Source organism: Erythrolamprus reginae, chromosome 13, assembly GCF_031021105.1.
Source record: "Erythrolamprus reginae isolate rEryReg1 chromosome 13, rEryReg1.hap1, whole genome shotgun sequence".
NCBI lineage: Eukaryota > Metazoa > Chordata > Lepidosauria > Squamata > Dipsadidae > Erythrolamprus > Erythrolamprus reginae.
Genome location: NC_091962.1, coordinates 10818041 through 10834660, shown reverse-complemented (window position 1 = coordinate 10834660; position 16620 = coordinate 10818041). Strand labels below are relative to the sequence as shown.

The following is a 16620-nucleotide window of genomic DNA, read 5'->3' as shown; positions in this document are numbered from 1 at the left end:
AAAGTAAAGAAGAGTGGGATCGACAGTAACACAACAAGATGGATTGAAAACTGGCTGACCAATCGCACCCAACGAGTAGCTCTCAACGGGACTAAATCCACATGGAAAGAGGTAGGCAGTGGGGTACCAACAGGGATCAGTCCTAGGCCCAGTACTCTTCAACATATTTATCAACGACCTAGACGAGGGAATAGAGGGGGAATTAATTCAATTCGCCGATGACACCAAGCTGGCAGGAGTGGCCAACACCCCAGAGGGTAGACACAGAATTCAGAAAGATCTAGACAGACTTGTACAGTGGGCCGAAACGAACAAAATGAAGTTCAATGTAGAGAAGAGTAAAATCCTGCACCTGGGCAAAAAAACCCCCAAAACATGAATGCAAATTAGGCGAAACCACACGCACCATGAGTGACTGTGAAAGGGATCTTGGAGTCTTAGTGGATAACCAGCTAAACATGGGCCAGCAATGTGCAGCAGCGGCTAAAAAAGCCAGCACAATCCTAAGCTGCATGAACAGGGGGATATACACTCCAAGACCAGAGAGGTAATAATACCACTCTGTAAGGCCCTGGTCAGACCGCACCTGGAGTATTGCATCCAGTTCTGGTCACCACACTTCAAGAAAGATATAGAGACTCTAGAGAGGGTGCAGAGAAGAGCAACTAAAATGATAAAGGGACTAGAGACCAGGCCATACGAGGAAAGGTTACTGGAACTGGGCATAGTAAAAAGAAGGGCTAGGGGGGACATGATAGCTGTATACAGGTACTTAAGGGGTTGCCACGGAGAGGAGGGGGACACACTGTTTTCCAGGGCGCCAGAGGGCCGGACGAGGAACAACGGTTGGAAACTGACCAAGGAAAGATTCAACCTGGAGATAAGGAAGAATTTCCTGACAGTGAGAGCGATCAACCAGTGGAACGGCCTGCCAGCGGAGGTTGTGGACTCCCCAACTTTGGACATTTTCAAGAGGAGATTGGACTGCCATTGGGCTGGGGTGCTGTAGGATTTCCTGCTCAGGCAGGGGGTTGAACTTGATGACCTGTAAGGTCCCTTTCAACTCTAATAATAAATAAAAATAAATAAATAAATAGTAGTAGTAGTAGCAATAATAATAATAACAACAACAACAACAACAATAATAATTTATTAGATTTGTATGCCGCCCCTCTCCGTGGACTCGGAGCGGCTCACAACAAATAATACAATATAACAAATCTAATATTAAACACATCTAAAACCCAACATTAAAACCATACAACACAATCATTCCATGCGTTAACTACATACACCTGACAGTAGGACACAGCCTCTGGTTGCGAATTCAAGCCACTTCCCAAAGCGCCTGACTGAGATCAGGAGACTGTGGGAAGGGGTTGTGATGGTCGTAAATGCGAGGACTGGTTGTAAGTGCAAGGACCGGACATTTTACAGCCCCGTTTCAATGGTTTCTAAACAAATGCTCGTAAGTGGAGGACTACCTGGGTAGAACATCTACCTGGTTTTGCCAGCTTATGTGAAGGCGCTGCTTCGCTTAAAGGCGGTTCATTTAGTGACCGTTCAAAGTTGCAACCCTGATTTTAAAAAATGACCGTTTTTCACAGATTTACGACCATTGCAGCATCCCCGTGGTCACAGGATCACGGGTTCCTATTTATGACGGTTGCCATGTCTCAAAATCATGGGATCACCTTGTAACAAGCCAAGTCCATGAGGAAGCACAGTTCGCTTAACAGCCCGTTAAATAATAATAAATAATGTTAAAGGGTTAAATAAGGTTCAGGAGGGAAGTGTTTTCAATAGGAAAGTGAACCCAAGAACAAGGGGGCACAATCTGAGGTTAGTTGGGGGAAAGATCAAAAGCAACATGAGAAAATATTATTTGACTGAAAGAGTAGTAGATCCTTGGAACAAACTTCCAGCAGACATGGTTGGTCAATCCACAGCAACTGAATTGAAACATGCCTGGGATAAACATAGATCCACCCTAAGATAAAATACAGGAAATAGCCTAAGGGCAGACTAGATGGACCAGGAGGTCTTTTTTTGCCGTCAGTCTTCTATGTTTCTATGTTACTAACTTTACAGCTGCAGTGACTCACCGAACAACCGTGACAAGGGTTTAAAATGGGGACAAAACTCACTTAACTCGCTTAGCAACAGGATCTTTGGGCTCAGTTGTGGTCCTAAGTCAAGGACTACCCAAATGGGACAGGAGGGAGAAAGATAATGTTTGGCCCCCAGCACAGCTGACGGCAGATTCAGACAGTGAGGAGGTTGTGGAGGAACGTGGCCCAGTCCTGGAGTCTGGGGAAGGCTCGGATGAGTGCTCTACATCCGAGGCAGAGATGGGGCCAGGGCTGTCTGACAGTTATCAGCTGCCTTCGGAATCAGAGATAAGTGGGGCTGAAGAACAGCTGGAGCCTGTTCCCGATGAGAGCAGTCAGGAGAAGGGAACAATAGAGGAACAGAGGTCTACTCGGGAGTAAAAGCACAAGGCGACCCTGAATGGCCCCTCCCATAGGAAATAAAGAGGAGCGAAAGGGGAGCGGTGTTTGCAGGAGACAATTAGTTCGTTGAATAAAATGAAGACCTGCTTATCTGAGAGATTCCTTGCCCAGTATTTCCTTGTTCAGTGTTGTGTCAAGAAGCTATCGGCCTCGCAACTATCCAAGGACCGATAGGTCTGTGTTTGCAATTCACCCTCAAAAGACTGTTTGCTGGATGTGAATGCTAACAATTCACATTAACCAAATAAAAAGGGTTTTTTGGGGGGGACGAGGAGTCTGGTTTGTGATTTGGTGAAACCTGGGTCAGAACAAAGAGAAAGATTATGTCTGTTCTAATTGCAAGGTGAGGTTCATGGTTTAGTTACATGTTCAAACACACACGGTGTGATAAACGGGTATCTCTCGGACGAAATAAAGGAAGGGAAGAGATCCATGCTGGGAACGGTCACTCAAGAGGCAGGAGGCCGCCTGGGAAGAGAAAAAGAGCAGATAGCCCAGACAAAGGTATTATTCCCTGAATGATACAGTCTTTGGCTTACAACAATTCACTTAGTGACCGTTTGAAGTTACAATGAAAAAAACGTGGGTTTTTTTCCCACTCTTATAGCCGTTGCACCAGCCCTTCTCAGTCACCTGATCAAAAGTCAGATGCTGCGCAGAATTGACTCACACTTATGACCATTGTACTGTCCCACTTAACGCCCATGTTATTCATCTAACAACTGCAGTGATTCGCTTAATGAATTAGGTCGTAAAAACAGGGCAAAATTCACTTCAGAAAGGCCTCACTTAGCAACAGGAATTCTGGGCTCAGTTGTGGTCGCAAGTCGAAGGCTACCTGTAATTGTGACCTACCTGGAAAGTCCAGATAAGACCATGTGGCATCTGTTGAACCCCTCTGCGGCCTACACCAGGTCTTCAAACTTGGCAACTTTAAGACTTTAAGAATTCTGGGAGTTGACGTCCATAGCTGGCTGGAGAATTCTGGGAGTTGAAGTCCACAAGTCTTAAAGCTGCCAAGTTTGAAGACCTCTGGCCTACACGAAGCTCCCCCCCTTCCTCCCAAGACTTCAAACTGATGGTCTTGAACGTTTAGAGTCCTGAACTGGACCCTAGGCCTGGAAGACGTTTCAGACTTACGTCGCGGTTGAAGCTGCAGGGCTCTGCTGAAGTAGCGGGGAAGCAGCCGCCCCTCTGCGTTGCCTGCGGTCAGGATGACGCCGTTTGCCGAGCGGAAGAAAGAGATCCCATCTACGGGAAAGCAGAAGTTCTCCGAGTCAAATAACACCCATCATTTCCCCTCTCTCGTCTCTAAGAAGACCGGCAGACAAGTTGAGACTTCTCACCCAGGGTTTCGAAACGGGTTCCCACCCACCCTTAAATTCCACCCTCAGCATCAGAAAAGAATAGAGTAAGGGAGTCGGCAGGGACCTTGGAGGTCTTATAGTCCCGTAATGGCGAACCTATGGCATCAGTGCCACAAGTGGCATGTGGTCCCATATCTGCCGACATGTGAGCTGTTGCCATAGTTCAGCTCCAGTGTGTACGTGTGATTTTCGGCTCCCGTGGAGGTTTGCTGTTGTGCTGTTTTTGGCACTCCGGAGGGTTCAGGGACGCGGCCGCGAGAGCCATCGTGGGGCTTACTAGATTCGCCCACGTTTCTGCAACACTCTGTGGCCTGCATTGGCTGCCGATCAGTTTCCGGTCACAATTCAAAGTGTTGGTTATGACCTTTAAAGCCCTACATGGCATTGGACCAGAGTACCTCCGGAACCGCCTGCTACCGCACGAATCCCAGCGACCGATAAGATCCCACAGAGTTGGCCTTCTCCAGGTCCCGTCGACCAAACAATGCCGTTTGGCGGATCCCAGGGGAAGAGCCTTCTTTGTGGCAGCCCCGGCCCTCTGGAATCAACTCCCCCCGGAGATTAGAACTGCCCCCACACTCCTTGTCTTTCGTAAATTACTCAAGACCCATCTATACCGCCAGGCATGGGGGAGTTGAGACACTTTTCCCCCAGGCTTTTTCATATTTATGTTTGGGTATGTACATGTTGTTTGCTTTTTTAAATATGATAGGGTTTTATGTGCTTTTTAATATTAGATTTGTTTTCGCTGGAATATTGTTTTTATTATTGTTGTGAGCCGCCCCGAGTCTTCGGAGAGGGGCGGCATACAAATCTAATAAACTGAATTGAATTGAAATTGAATTCCTGAAATTCAGGAGTGCAAAAAACAGCACAATGGGCAAACTGGAAGTTCAGAAAAACGTACTTCCGTTTTGCCCATTGTGCTGTTTTTTGTCCTCCGCGGCTTCAGGAAGCTTCCCTGAACCCCTCGGAGTGCAAAAAACAGCACAACGGCAAATCAGAAGTGAGTTTTTCCAAACTTCCAGTTTGTCTGTTGGGGGATTTTTTTGCCTCCACCGCTTCAGGGAAGCTCCCCTGAAGCATCGGAGGACGAAACGGCCTTTCCCAAGGCCGAAAACCAGCTGCGCTGGAGGTGAAACACGGCAAGGTCTCGCATGCCCTCCGATATGGCTCCGCGTATCACCTGTGCACGCTTGCCATAGGTTCGCCATCACGGCCCTGTACCATTTCAGACCCCTCAAAAGCCTCCAGTGATAAAGCACCCACTGTAGGCAAGCCGTCTCTGTTAAAAATTAAAACTTTACTTCTTGACCTGTCTTTGGCGCTCCAAGGCTGGTCTTCACTCACCTGCCAGCGCCTTGGGAATATCAATTATTACAGCCACTTCAGAACTGATTTTCATTCCTGGGAAGAGAAGGAAGAGGTCTTACCTGAATGCATTGAGGCGTTATCCCAAGTTAGGATTGTACATGTACCAGGTTGATTATTCACACATCACGCTATGCCCTAATTCAAAGTCACACCTATGAGATAGACCAGACTAAAGAACCCATGCCATTTAAATATGGATTACAGTGTTCCCTTGATTTTCGCGGGGGATGCGTTCCGAGACCGCCCGCGAAAGTCGAATTTCCGCGAAGTAGAGATGTGGAAGTAAATGCACCATTTTTGGCTATGAACAGTATCCCAAGCCTTCCCTTAACACTTTAAACCCTTAAATTGCAATTTTCCATTCCCTTAGCAACCATTTAGATTATTACTCACCACGTTGATTTATTAAAGTTTATTAAAAAAATATTTATTAAAGGCAGACGAAAGTTTGGCGATGACATATGACGTCATCGGGCGGGGAAAACCGTGGCCTAGGGGGGAAAAACGGGAAGTATTTTTTAATTAATATTTTTGAAAAACCGTGGTATAGACTTTTCGCGAAGTTTGAAACCGCGAAAATCGAGGGAACACTATATATCTTATTGTAGCAGGTATAGTAATAGGACCTTGCAATTCTGAAGCAGTTCCTCCCTCCTTCCCTCCCTAAGGAGGGTCTTCCCTCAGATGTTTCCCCCTATTATTTTCTTGGCTGGGGCTCAATCCCTGACCATTGCATTGCAATAAAGGAGCCGGGGTGGCGCAGCAGGTAGAGTGCAGTACTGCAGGCCACTAAAAAGCTGACTGTAGATCTGTAGGTCAGTGGTTCAAATCTCATCACCGGCTCAAGGTTGACTCAGCCTTCCATCCTTCCAAGTGGGTAAAATGAGGACCCGGATTGTGGGGGCAATAGCCTAGCTCTGTTAAAAAGTGCTATTGCTAACATGTTGTAAGCCGCCCTGGGTCTAAGGAGAAGGGCGGCATTTTACATATCATAACATTTCTTTGAGGAGATCTACAACCTTTTATATACACCATTGTTATATTCATACAATTTATACATTATTTTACAGAACTTTCTAATTCTATATCTTTGTCCCACATTTTCTCTTCGATTTTCTATCGTTGGTCCGTTTATACCATCTTGAATTCTATGGTCAATTTGTCCATTTCTGCGCAGTCACATATCATCTTCATTATCAAACTTTGAATGGCAGCATTAAAGTTCCTACAGCATTGCACGTATGAAATCCTAATAGCTCTTGTGATGTGCAACATCAAATACTCGCTACTTCTATCGTGTACCGAGCGTCTTTACGATAAGTCCAAAATCCTGGATGTTCTCCCAAAGGAAACAGCAGCTAACTGCGATGAAAACCGAGTGGGAATATTTGAATGCAGTAATCCCTCACTACTTCCTCACTACAGCTGCCCCGAGTCTACGGAGAGGGGCGGCATACAAATCTAATAAATAATAATAATAATAATATGTTAAATATGTTAAAGGGTTAAATAAGGTTCAGGAGGGAAGTGTTTTTAATAGGAAAGTGAACACAAGAACAAGAGGACACAATCTGAAGTTAGTCGGGGGAAAGATCAAAAGCAACGTGAGAAAATATTATTTCACTGAAAGAGTAAGTAGATCCTTGGAACAAACTTCCAGCAGACGTGGTTGGTAAATCCACAATAACTGAATTTAAACATGCCTGGGATAAACATAGATCCATCCTAAGATAAAATACAGGAAATAGTATAAGGGCAGACTAGATGGACCATGAGGTCTTTTTCTGCCGTCAGTCTTCTATGTTTCTATAATAATAATAATAATAATAATAATAATAATAATAATAATAACAACAACAACAACAACAACAACAACAACAACAACAACTTCACGGCTCATCTTTCGTGGATTTGCTATTTCACGGGTTTTCAAAGGGGGCTTACATCCATTAAATCCATTAAAAAATTTAAATCAATTAAAAATTCATAAAATTCTTCTACAGTACTACTATACTTTATTAAAGAAACTGGTAGGATATCACAGCTGAGAAACATTATAGAATGACTGTTTAATGCAAAGGGTGGGTTTTAAAAGTCCAAATACTCTTTAAATACATAAAAAATATATATTTCCTCTACTTCAGGGAAATTCGTTTTTCACAAACCCCGCGCAAAAACGAGGGGTCACTGTATTAGGGGCTATATGAAACTCCCGTTAGACAAGGATTCCGAACACAAAGAAAACCTGCCCCCACCCACCCCACTTCTCAAAGTGGAGCACTCACCACTTAGTATGGCGCCCTCTCCTGGCAACCCAGGGGCTAAATGGATGTGCGTTCTCCCCATTCGGGACAGGCCATGCTGACGAATGGCTGGCCAGTGGCGCAGGAGTGTGCCGTGAGCCACAGTCTCTGGGAAATCCTGTAGGGTCTGCAGCGGAGTTAATTCCAGCTCAGGAACCTGGAGGGGTGAGAATTAGTGGTCCAGGACTTGCTGAAATGAAATGGCTCCTCTTTTTCTACATTCCTTGGCATTAAAAGGAGAGGCTCGGCAGGCAGGCCTGCTTTTCCTACCGCCCGACCACACTGCTCACCCATTTTGAGACTGTCAGAAATCACGACCCCTAAATCCTTCCCTTCTGGAGTTTTTGCTAACACAGAACTGCCAATACAATACTCAGATTGAGGATTCCTTTTTCCCAAGTGCATTGTTTCACATTTGGAAACATTAAACTGCAGTTTCCATTGCTTTGACCATTTATCTAGTAGAGTTAAATCATTTACCATATAACATGGTCTTTGAACTCCTTACCTGTAGTGAGTGCCCTTGATTTGCACGGATCTGGAGGTGTCCGCTGGACGGATGATGGCCCAGAGCAAATCTCTGTTTTTCGTTAGTCTCCACGACACGTTTCACATCCTCCTCAGACCAAGCCTTAAATTGGGGCAAACGAAGAATCTCCCCCAGGTCGACAAAGCCATCTTAAGATTCATGAAGGAAGAAACATAGAAGATTGACAGCAGAAAAAGACCTCATGGTCCGTCTAGTCTGCCCTTATACTATTTCCTGTATTTTATCTTACAATGGATATATGTTTATCCCAGGCATGTTTGAATTCAGTTCCTGTGGATTTACCAACCACGTCTGCTGGAAGTTTGTTCCAAGCACCTACTCCTCTTTCAGTAAAATAATATTTTCTCACGTTGCTTCTGATCTTTCCCCCAACTAATTATTCTTGTTCTTGTGTTCACTTTCCTGTTAAAAACATTTCCCTCCTGAACCTTATTTAACCCTTTAACATATTTAAATGTTTCGATCATGTCCCCCCTTTCGATCAGATTCAGGAATGGAGGAGGGGAGGGGGAAAGATTCTGGAATGGGGGAAGGAGAGTAAGTAGGCTAAAGGCATGTTTGGCTTAAGCCACAATTACCAGGACCAAAAAGCCAGAATGCAGAATGTACACATTACAATGCCTGGATCTGCACAGAACACACCCTTAACACTGATGATGTTTTATTTATTTATTTATTTGTTGGATTTGTATGCTGCCCCTCTCCGCAGACTCGGGGCGGCTAACAACAGCAATAAAACAGCATATAATAATAATCCAATAATAAAAACGATTAAAAACCCCTTATTATAAAACCAAACATACATACAGACATACCATGCATAAAATTGCAAAGCCCTAGGGGGAAAGAGGATCTCAATTCCACCATGCCTGGCGGCAGAGGTGGGTTTTAAGCAGCTTTCGAAAGGCAAGGAGAGCGGGGGCAATTCTAATCTCTGGGGGGAGTTGGTTCCAGAGGGCCGGGGCCGCCACAGAGAAGGCTCTTCCCTACGGAGAGGGGCGGCATACAAATCTAAATAATAATAATTAATAATAATAATAATGATGATGAAATGAGGAGGAGATGGGGAAGGAGGAAGAGGAGGAGGAGAATGAGAAGAGGAGGGGGGAGGAGACGAAGAGGAGAGGAAGAGATAGAGGGGGAGAGGGGGACACTAAGAGGGAAAACGTCAGGAAACACTCACCAGATGACATGTGGAGGCCCAGGTTTTCGGCCCCGTGGCGCAAAGCATACGAGAGAGATTTGGACAGACGAACATCTGGATCCTGGAAAGTAAAATTTGGAGAGAAACTCAGGATGGTGAGAAGGAACTGAAAATGGTAAACAGATCCTGGAGAATGGGATGAAGGAGGTGAAGGAGGAGGAGACCTGACCTGCAAGATGCTTTTGGCAGATGGTCCTTGGTTTACGACCGTTCACTTAGTGACTATTCCAAATTACAATGGCACTGAAAAGAGGGAATTAGGGGTGTGTGTGCGTGCGTGTGTGTGTATGTATATATAAATATATATATGTCACATGTATTTTTGCTGAATATGAAAACTAAGGGAGACTAGGATAGATCTATTTCGGCCTTATTTTGGCCTCATCAGCTAGCCATACCCACTGGGACTTGAACCTGCAACCTTTGCCTTGTAAGGCAGAGAATTATCCTCTAGGCTACAGTATCCAATCCCTTCAGCTCTGCACCAGGGAAGGGTTACATATTTTTGTGTCGAATCACCCTGGTGTATTGAAGGAACATCACAAGCTCCTTATTTGTCCTCTCGGCCCGACCCAGGGCCATTTCCAAGGCAGTTAATTTTATTGATAGCCGACAATTCTATCTACAGTATATGTGTCACATGTATTTTTGCTGAATATGAATATATATATATGTTTTCGTAGATTTTCACGGGTATATGTATGTAGATTGTTCTGAGTTCGGGTTTTACCCCGTGTAATATTTTGAGTGTCTGTGTGACGTTTCGGCGAAATCACATTCGCCACCATCAGGCTGAAGTTGTTGGCTTCATGCTGCTTTGAATATAATTAAATATATATATATAAAATGACATATATATAACTCTCTCTATATAGTTATACGTATATAGTTGTATATAACTATATATATATATATATATATGTCACATGTTTAAGCTGAATTTGAAAATTAAGGGAGAGTAGGATAGATCTATTTCGGCCTTATTTTGGCCTCATCAGCTAGCCATACCCACTGGGACTTGAACCTGCAACCTTTGCCTTGTAAGGCAGAGAATTATCCCCTAGGCTACAGTATCCAATCCCTTCAGCTCTGTACCAGGGAAGGGTTACATTTTGTGTCGAATCACCCTGTATTTGTATTTATATATGTATTATATATTTATATGTATTTATATATATATATACATATACAGTATAACTATATTCAAAGCAGCACGAAGCCAATAACTTCAGCCTGATGATGGCGAATGTGATTTTGCCGAAACGTCGCGTAAACACTCAAAATATTACACGGGGCAAAACCTGAACTCAGAACAATCTGCATATACATATACACATACACGCACACATATATATCCATCTATATTATAACAGATATAAGTATAAACATGATTATTAATACCTCTTAGGCATGGGGAGAGGTCAACAGTAGACAATCCTAAGTGCCAAAGGCCACTGCAACAATATCGCCCAAAAGGCTTCTAGAGTTGTTAACCTGATCCTACGTAGCTTCTACTCAAGCAATCTCACAGTACTCACAAGAGCCTACAAAACTTTTGCCAAACCCGTCCTTGAATATAGCTCATCTGTCTGGAACCCATACCACATCTCAGACATCAACACCCTTGAAAACGTCCAAGATATTTCACCAGAAGAGCCCTTCACTCCTCCACAGAATACCCTACGAAAATAGACTAACAATCCTGGCCTAGAAAGCCTAGAACTACGGCGCCCAAAACACAATTTAAGTATTGCCCACAAGATCATATGCTTCAAGGTCCTACGGTCAATGACTACTTTAGCTTCAACCGCAACAACACAAGAGCACGCAACAGATTCAAACTTAATATTAACCGCTGCAAACTTGACTGTAAAAAATATGACTTTAACAATCGAGTTGTCGAAGCGTGGAACTCAATAGTGTCAACCCCTAACCCCCAACATTTCTCCCTTAGAGTCTGACTATCCACGATTGACCTCTCCAGGTTCCTAAGAGGTCAGCAAGGGGTATACATAAGTGCACTAGTGTGCCTTTCGTCCCCTGTCCAATTGTCTTTCCTTCATCTCATATATCATATATATTTTTCTTCCTTTCATATATCTTCTCCTCTATTTTTACATATTATCTTTATATATATTACTTCATGTCTATTCTCTTCCATATGTATTGTGTCTTGGACAAACGAATAAAGAAAGAAAGAAAGAAAGAAAGAAAGAAAAGAAAGAAAGAAAAAAAAGAAAGAAAGAAAGAAAGAAAGTCTAAGGTGAACGTTTTGGGGTTTGGGGAAAGAAACCAGTGTCAGGTAATGCATTCCACTTATACAAGGAAGGAAGGAAGGAAGGAAGCTGGATTCGGAGAAGGAATCTCTCTAACCTGATCTCTGGGTCTTCTCCGGCTTCTTTGCTTCCGCTCTCCTCTTGCAGAGTTTGGCAAAGCTCCCTGGCCACCACTTGGTCCTGCTGCGGCCATGTGTTTTACACCTGCAAAATATCTCCTTGGTTAAACCCTACAATTATTTTTATTTTTTTTAATCTCCCTGATGATGGGGGAGTTTAATTTCTAGACTGTATTCTTTTGTAACTTCGTCCTGGTCTCGATTGCCCGGGAGGAGGAGAGGGGGCGTGTGTATGAGTGTGTGTGTGTGTTTCAGTGTGTGTGTGTGTGTGTGTGTTGTTCTTTTGGTCCCAACAGCCTGAAACCTCTCCTTAAGTGGGAAGGACTTTTTTTTTTTAAAAGGGAGTCAGCTGATCTACTAGGACTGCATGGGCTTCTGGGAGTTGTAGTTTTTTATTGCTTCCTTCTCGCTAAGTCTGCGGTCAGGATGTTCTCCAGCTAGGTTGGCTGGGTTTAATGTGCTTGTTCTTCCCAGGGAGATTCTGGGGAGGGGGATTCTGACCAGCAGGCTTGGAAATAAAACAGGGATGAATTCCGAGCCTCCAGAAACATAGGGAGTCTTTGATTTACAATTGTTCATTGAGCAAACCTACGATAAATGGTTGCAGGAACCAGGCCTGGCTAGTCCTAAGCGAAGAGAAGGACCAGGGGAGACATAAGAGCATCTTCCAATATTTAATAATAATAATAATAATAATAATAATAATAATAATAATAATAATAATAGAAACATAGAAAACATAGAAGACTGACGGCAGAAAAAGACCTCATGGTCCCATCTAGTCCTGCCCTTATACTATTTTATTATTATTATTATTATTATTATATTATTATTATTATTAATTAGATTTGTATGCCGCCCCTCTCCAAGGACTCGCGGTGGCTCACAACAGTAGTAAAAAAACAATGTCAAAGAACAAAATCTAATATTAAAAAGAAACACATATCAAACTCCTCATTTAAAACCAAACGACGCATACATACCAATCATAAAATATAAAAGCCTAGGGAGGTGTCTCAGTTTCCCCATGCCTGGCGATATAGGTGGGTCTTAAGTAATTTACAAAAAACAGGGAGGGTGGGAGCAGTTCTGATCTCCGGGGGGGAGTTGATTCCAGAAGGCCGGGGCTGCCACAAAGAAGGGCTCTTCCCCTGGGGCCCGCCAAACGACATTGTTTTGTCGACGGGGACCCGGAGAAGGCCGACTCTGTGGGACCTTATCAGCCGCTGGGATTCGTGCGGTAGCAGGTGGTTCCGGAGATACTCTGGTCCAGTGCGATGTAGTGTCTGTCCCAGAGAGGAGGGTGGGTGGGGGTCAAGCTATTTTCCAAGCCACCAGACAAGGAATAATGGATGGAAACTGAGCAATAAGAGATTCAGCCTGGAAATAAGGAGACATTTTCTGACAAGTCAGAACAATCAACCCATGGGACAGAAGTTGCCTTCAGAAGTTGTCGGAGCTTCATCCCTGGAGGCTTTTAAGAAGACACTGTCAGAAACGGTGTAGGGTCTCCGGCTTGGGTAGCGGGGTTGGACTAGATGACCTACAAGGTCCCTTCCAACTCTGCTAATTGTTAAAGGTGTAATTTTGCAACTGGTCCTAGCACTTAGACAAAGCACCACACACACAATCCCCCTCCACAAAATGACTTGGCAGGTGTTTATGACTGTTGTGGCACCCTAGGTTTGTGTGTCCTCCATTGGTGACCTTCCCAATGAGCTTCCAACCCAAAAAATCCAATGGGGGAAGCTGGGATTCTCTTAATGACCGTGTGATTCACTTTACAAGTGCAAAGACGTAAAATGAGGCACAATTCACTTAACAAGGGCCTGCCGTGGAAATTCTGCTCCCAATTGCAGCCATAAATTGAGGCCCGCCTGAAAAACATTGGGAGGCTTTCAAGAGACCCTCGAAATGACCGTCTGATCGCTACTTGAAAATCTCCTGAGGTTTACAAGGGGCCCTGGACATACGACCACAACATCTCCGTCGTTAAGCGAGACGTCTGTTAAGAGAGTTTCACTCCATTTTACCTTTCTTGCCACCGTTGTTAGGTGAATCGCTGCACTTATTAAGTTAGTCACACGGTCGTTAAGTGAATTTGGCTCCCCCTCCCATTGACTTTACTTGTCAGGCCACAAAAAGGGATGACACGACCTCAGGACACTGCAACTGTCATAAGTATTACCCAGTTGTCAAATGCCGTCATCACCTCGAGGCTCAACTACTGCAACGCTTTCTACATGGGGCTACCTTTGAAAAGTGTTCGGAAACTTCAGATCGTGCAGAATGCAGCTGCGAGAGCAATCATGGGCTTTCCCAAAAATACCCATGTCACACCAACACTCCGCAGTCTGCATTGGTTGCCGATCAGATTCCAGTCACAATTCAAAGTGTTGGTTATCACCTATAAAGCCCTTCATGACATTGGACCAGAATATCTCAGGGACCACCTTCTGCCGCACGAATCTCAGCGACCAGTTAGGTCCCACAGAGTGGGTCTTCTCCAGATCCCGTCAACCAAACAATGTCGCTTGGCGAGGCCCAGGGGAAGAGCCTTCTCTGTGGCGGCCCTGGCCCTCTGGAACCAACTCCCCCCAGAGATTAGAATTGCCCCCACCCTCCTTGCCTTTTGTAAGCTCCTTAAAACCCACCTCTGCCGTCAGGAATGGGGGAATTGAGATCCTCTTTTCCCCTAGGCCTTTACAATTTTATGCATGGTATGTCTGTATGTATGATTGGTTTTTATAATAATGGGTTTTTAACTGTTTTTAGTATTGGATTATTGTTATATGCTGTTTTATTACTGTTGTTAAATAAATAAATAAATAAATAAATAAATAAATAAATAAATAAATAAATAAATAATCCAAAATTTGATTGTGTGCCTCTGGGGATTCTGCTACAATTGTGTGAAAAACGGTCATAAGGCCCTTTTTCCACTGCTGCCCTCACTTCGAACGGTCACTACAGTAGTCCCTCACCTATCGCTGGTGTTACGTTCCAGACCTGGCCACGATAGGTGAAATCCGCAATGGGGAATTTATCGACTGATAGTACTTATTTAAGTATTTATATTGTAATTGTTTGGTAAGTTTTCATTGTTTTAAGTGTTTATAAACCCTTCCCACACAGTATTTATTTTAGATACAGTATTTAAATACAGTATTTACAATTTTAGATATATATATTTTTTTGAAAAACCTGCCGATCGAGTTCAGTGGGCTGTTTAAATCTGCCGATCGACTTCCTCAGAAACCCGCGATGAAGTGAAGCCGCAGTAGGTGAAGCGCGGGTATAGCGAGGGACTACTGTATATGAACCGTTGTAAGCCGAGGACCATCTGTATTTTAGGATACTTTTTTTTTTTTTTAAATGCAATCTTATGCCCAGAAAGCCACTGGGTGTCACTCTTGCCCTTCTTGGTGTGGTTAAAGTTGTGTGTCCTGCCTCCCAATCTCCAGAAAGTCATTTCAAGGACAAAGGCATCTGAATATAAGAGGGATTTAAAACAACAACAACAACCTACTATCCAAACTCCCAGAGACCCCCATGTCCCCAAAGTACAATACACACTCCCAAGCCGGCAGCGGAAATGGGAACAATTAAATGAAAACTGCCATTTCTGTCTGTAGTTATTTTTTTTTGGCTCCTGCAAATGTCTGTCTTTATTTCAACTCAACAGCCTGTTTGACGCCAAAATAGTTTTCCTCCCACCAAGGAAAGTGATTGTTTTTTTAAATTTCCCCCCTCCTGGGATTTTTGCTTCTCTTCAATCTGTCTTCAGTGCAAGGGGGGGGAGAGAGAGGGAATCTTGGGAATGCCAAAACAGTTTGTCGGTATTTAGAGCAGACAATGACGAAGTAATACAAAGGATGAGTTTCAAAACACAGTAATTACTCAGCAGAAGAACATTCGGATACATGGAAATATGATAGATGGATGGATGGGATGGATGGATGGATGGATAGAAAGATAGACAGACAGACAGACAGACAGACAGGTAGAATAGATAGAAAGATAGAAAGATAGAAAGAAAGATAAATAGAAAGATAAATAGAAAGATAGATAGATAGATAGATAGGTAGGTAGGTAGGTAGATAAATAGATTGGTAGGTAGGTAAGTAGGTAGGTAGATAGAAAGATAAATAGATAGATAGATAGATAGATAGGTAGATAGGTAGGTAGGTAGGTAGATAAATAGATTGGTAGGTAGGTAAGTAGGTAGGTAGATAGAAAGATAAATAGATAGATAGATAGATAGATAGATAGATAGGTAGGTAGGTAGGTAGGTAGATAAATAGATAGAAAGATAGATAGATAGAAAGATCGATCTATAGAAAGATAGATAGATAGATAGATAGATAGATAGATAGATAGATAGATAAATTGGTAGGTAGGTAGATAGAAAGATAAATAGATAGATAGATAGATAGATAGATAGATAGATAGATAGAAAGATCGATCTATAGAAAGATAGATAGATAGATAGATAGATAGATAGATAGATAGATAGATAGATAGATAGATAGATAGATAGATATGTAGGTTGGTAGGTAGGTAGGTAGAAAGATAAATAGATAGAAAGATAGAAAGATAGATAGATAGATAGATAGATAGATAGATAGATAGATAGATAGATTGGTAGGTAGATAGAAAGATAAATAGATAGAAAGATAGATAGATAGAAAGATCGATCTATAGAAAGATAGATAGATAGATAGATAGATAGATAGATAGATAGATAGATAAATTGGTAGGTAGGTAGATAGAAAGATAAATAGATAGATAGATAGATAGATAGATAGATAGAAAGATCGATCTATAGAAAGATAGATAGATAGATAGATAGATAGATAGATAGATAGATAGATAGATAGATAGATAGATAAATTGGTAGGTAGGTAGATAGAA

At 43.0% G+C, this 16620-nt stretch overlaps 2 protein-coding genes across 5 annotated transcripts in view; both read right to left on the bottom strand.

Moving 5' to 3' along the window:
• Positions 1 to 16620, bottom strand: part of TRPT1 (tRNA phosphotransferase 1) — a 35363-nt gene that overhangs the window by 15785 nt on the left and 2958 nt on the right. Inside the window, exons 2-8 of one of the 4 annotated variants that reach the window (XR_011560494.1) lie at positions 11685 to 11791; positions 9291 to 9372; positions 8066 to 8235; positions 7540 to 7714; positions 5231 to 5287; positions 3654 to 3764; positions 2895 to 2981 (exon numbers count right to left, since the gene is read on the bottom strand). Coding sequence is in view for 3 of the 4 variants with exons in the window: in XM_070766229.1 (XP_070622330.1) it covers positions 2959 to 2981; positions 3654 to 3764; positions 5231 to 5287; positions 7540 to 7714; positions 8066 to 8235; positions 9291 to 9372; positions 11685 to 11780 (714 nt within the window). In the remaining variant the exon portion in view is untranslated. Of the gene's footprint in view, positions 1 to 2002; positions 2982 to 3653; positions 3765 to 5230; positions 5288 to 6655; positions 6716 to 7539; positions 7715 to 8065; positions 8236 to 9290; positions 9373 to 11684; positions 11792 to 16620 lie in introns of those variants that run through there. The other 3 variants (XM_070766229.1, XM_070766228.1, XM_070766230.1) reach the window with 3 other exon arrangements.
• NUDT22 (nudix hydrolase 22) overlaps positions 9291 to 16620 on the bottom strand; it is a 29304-nt gene continuing 21974 nt past the window's right edge. Inside the window, exon 8 of the transcript XR_011560493.1 lies at positions 9291 to 9372. The gene's annotated coding sequence lies outside the window, so the exon portion shown is untranslated. The remainder of the gene's footprint in view (positions 9373 to 16620) is intronic.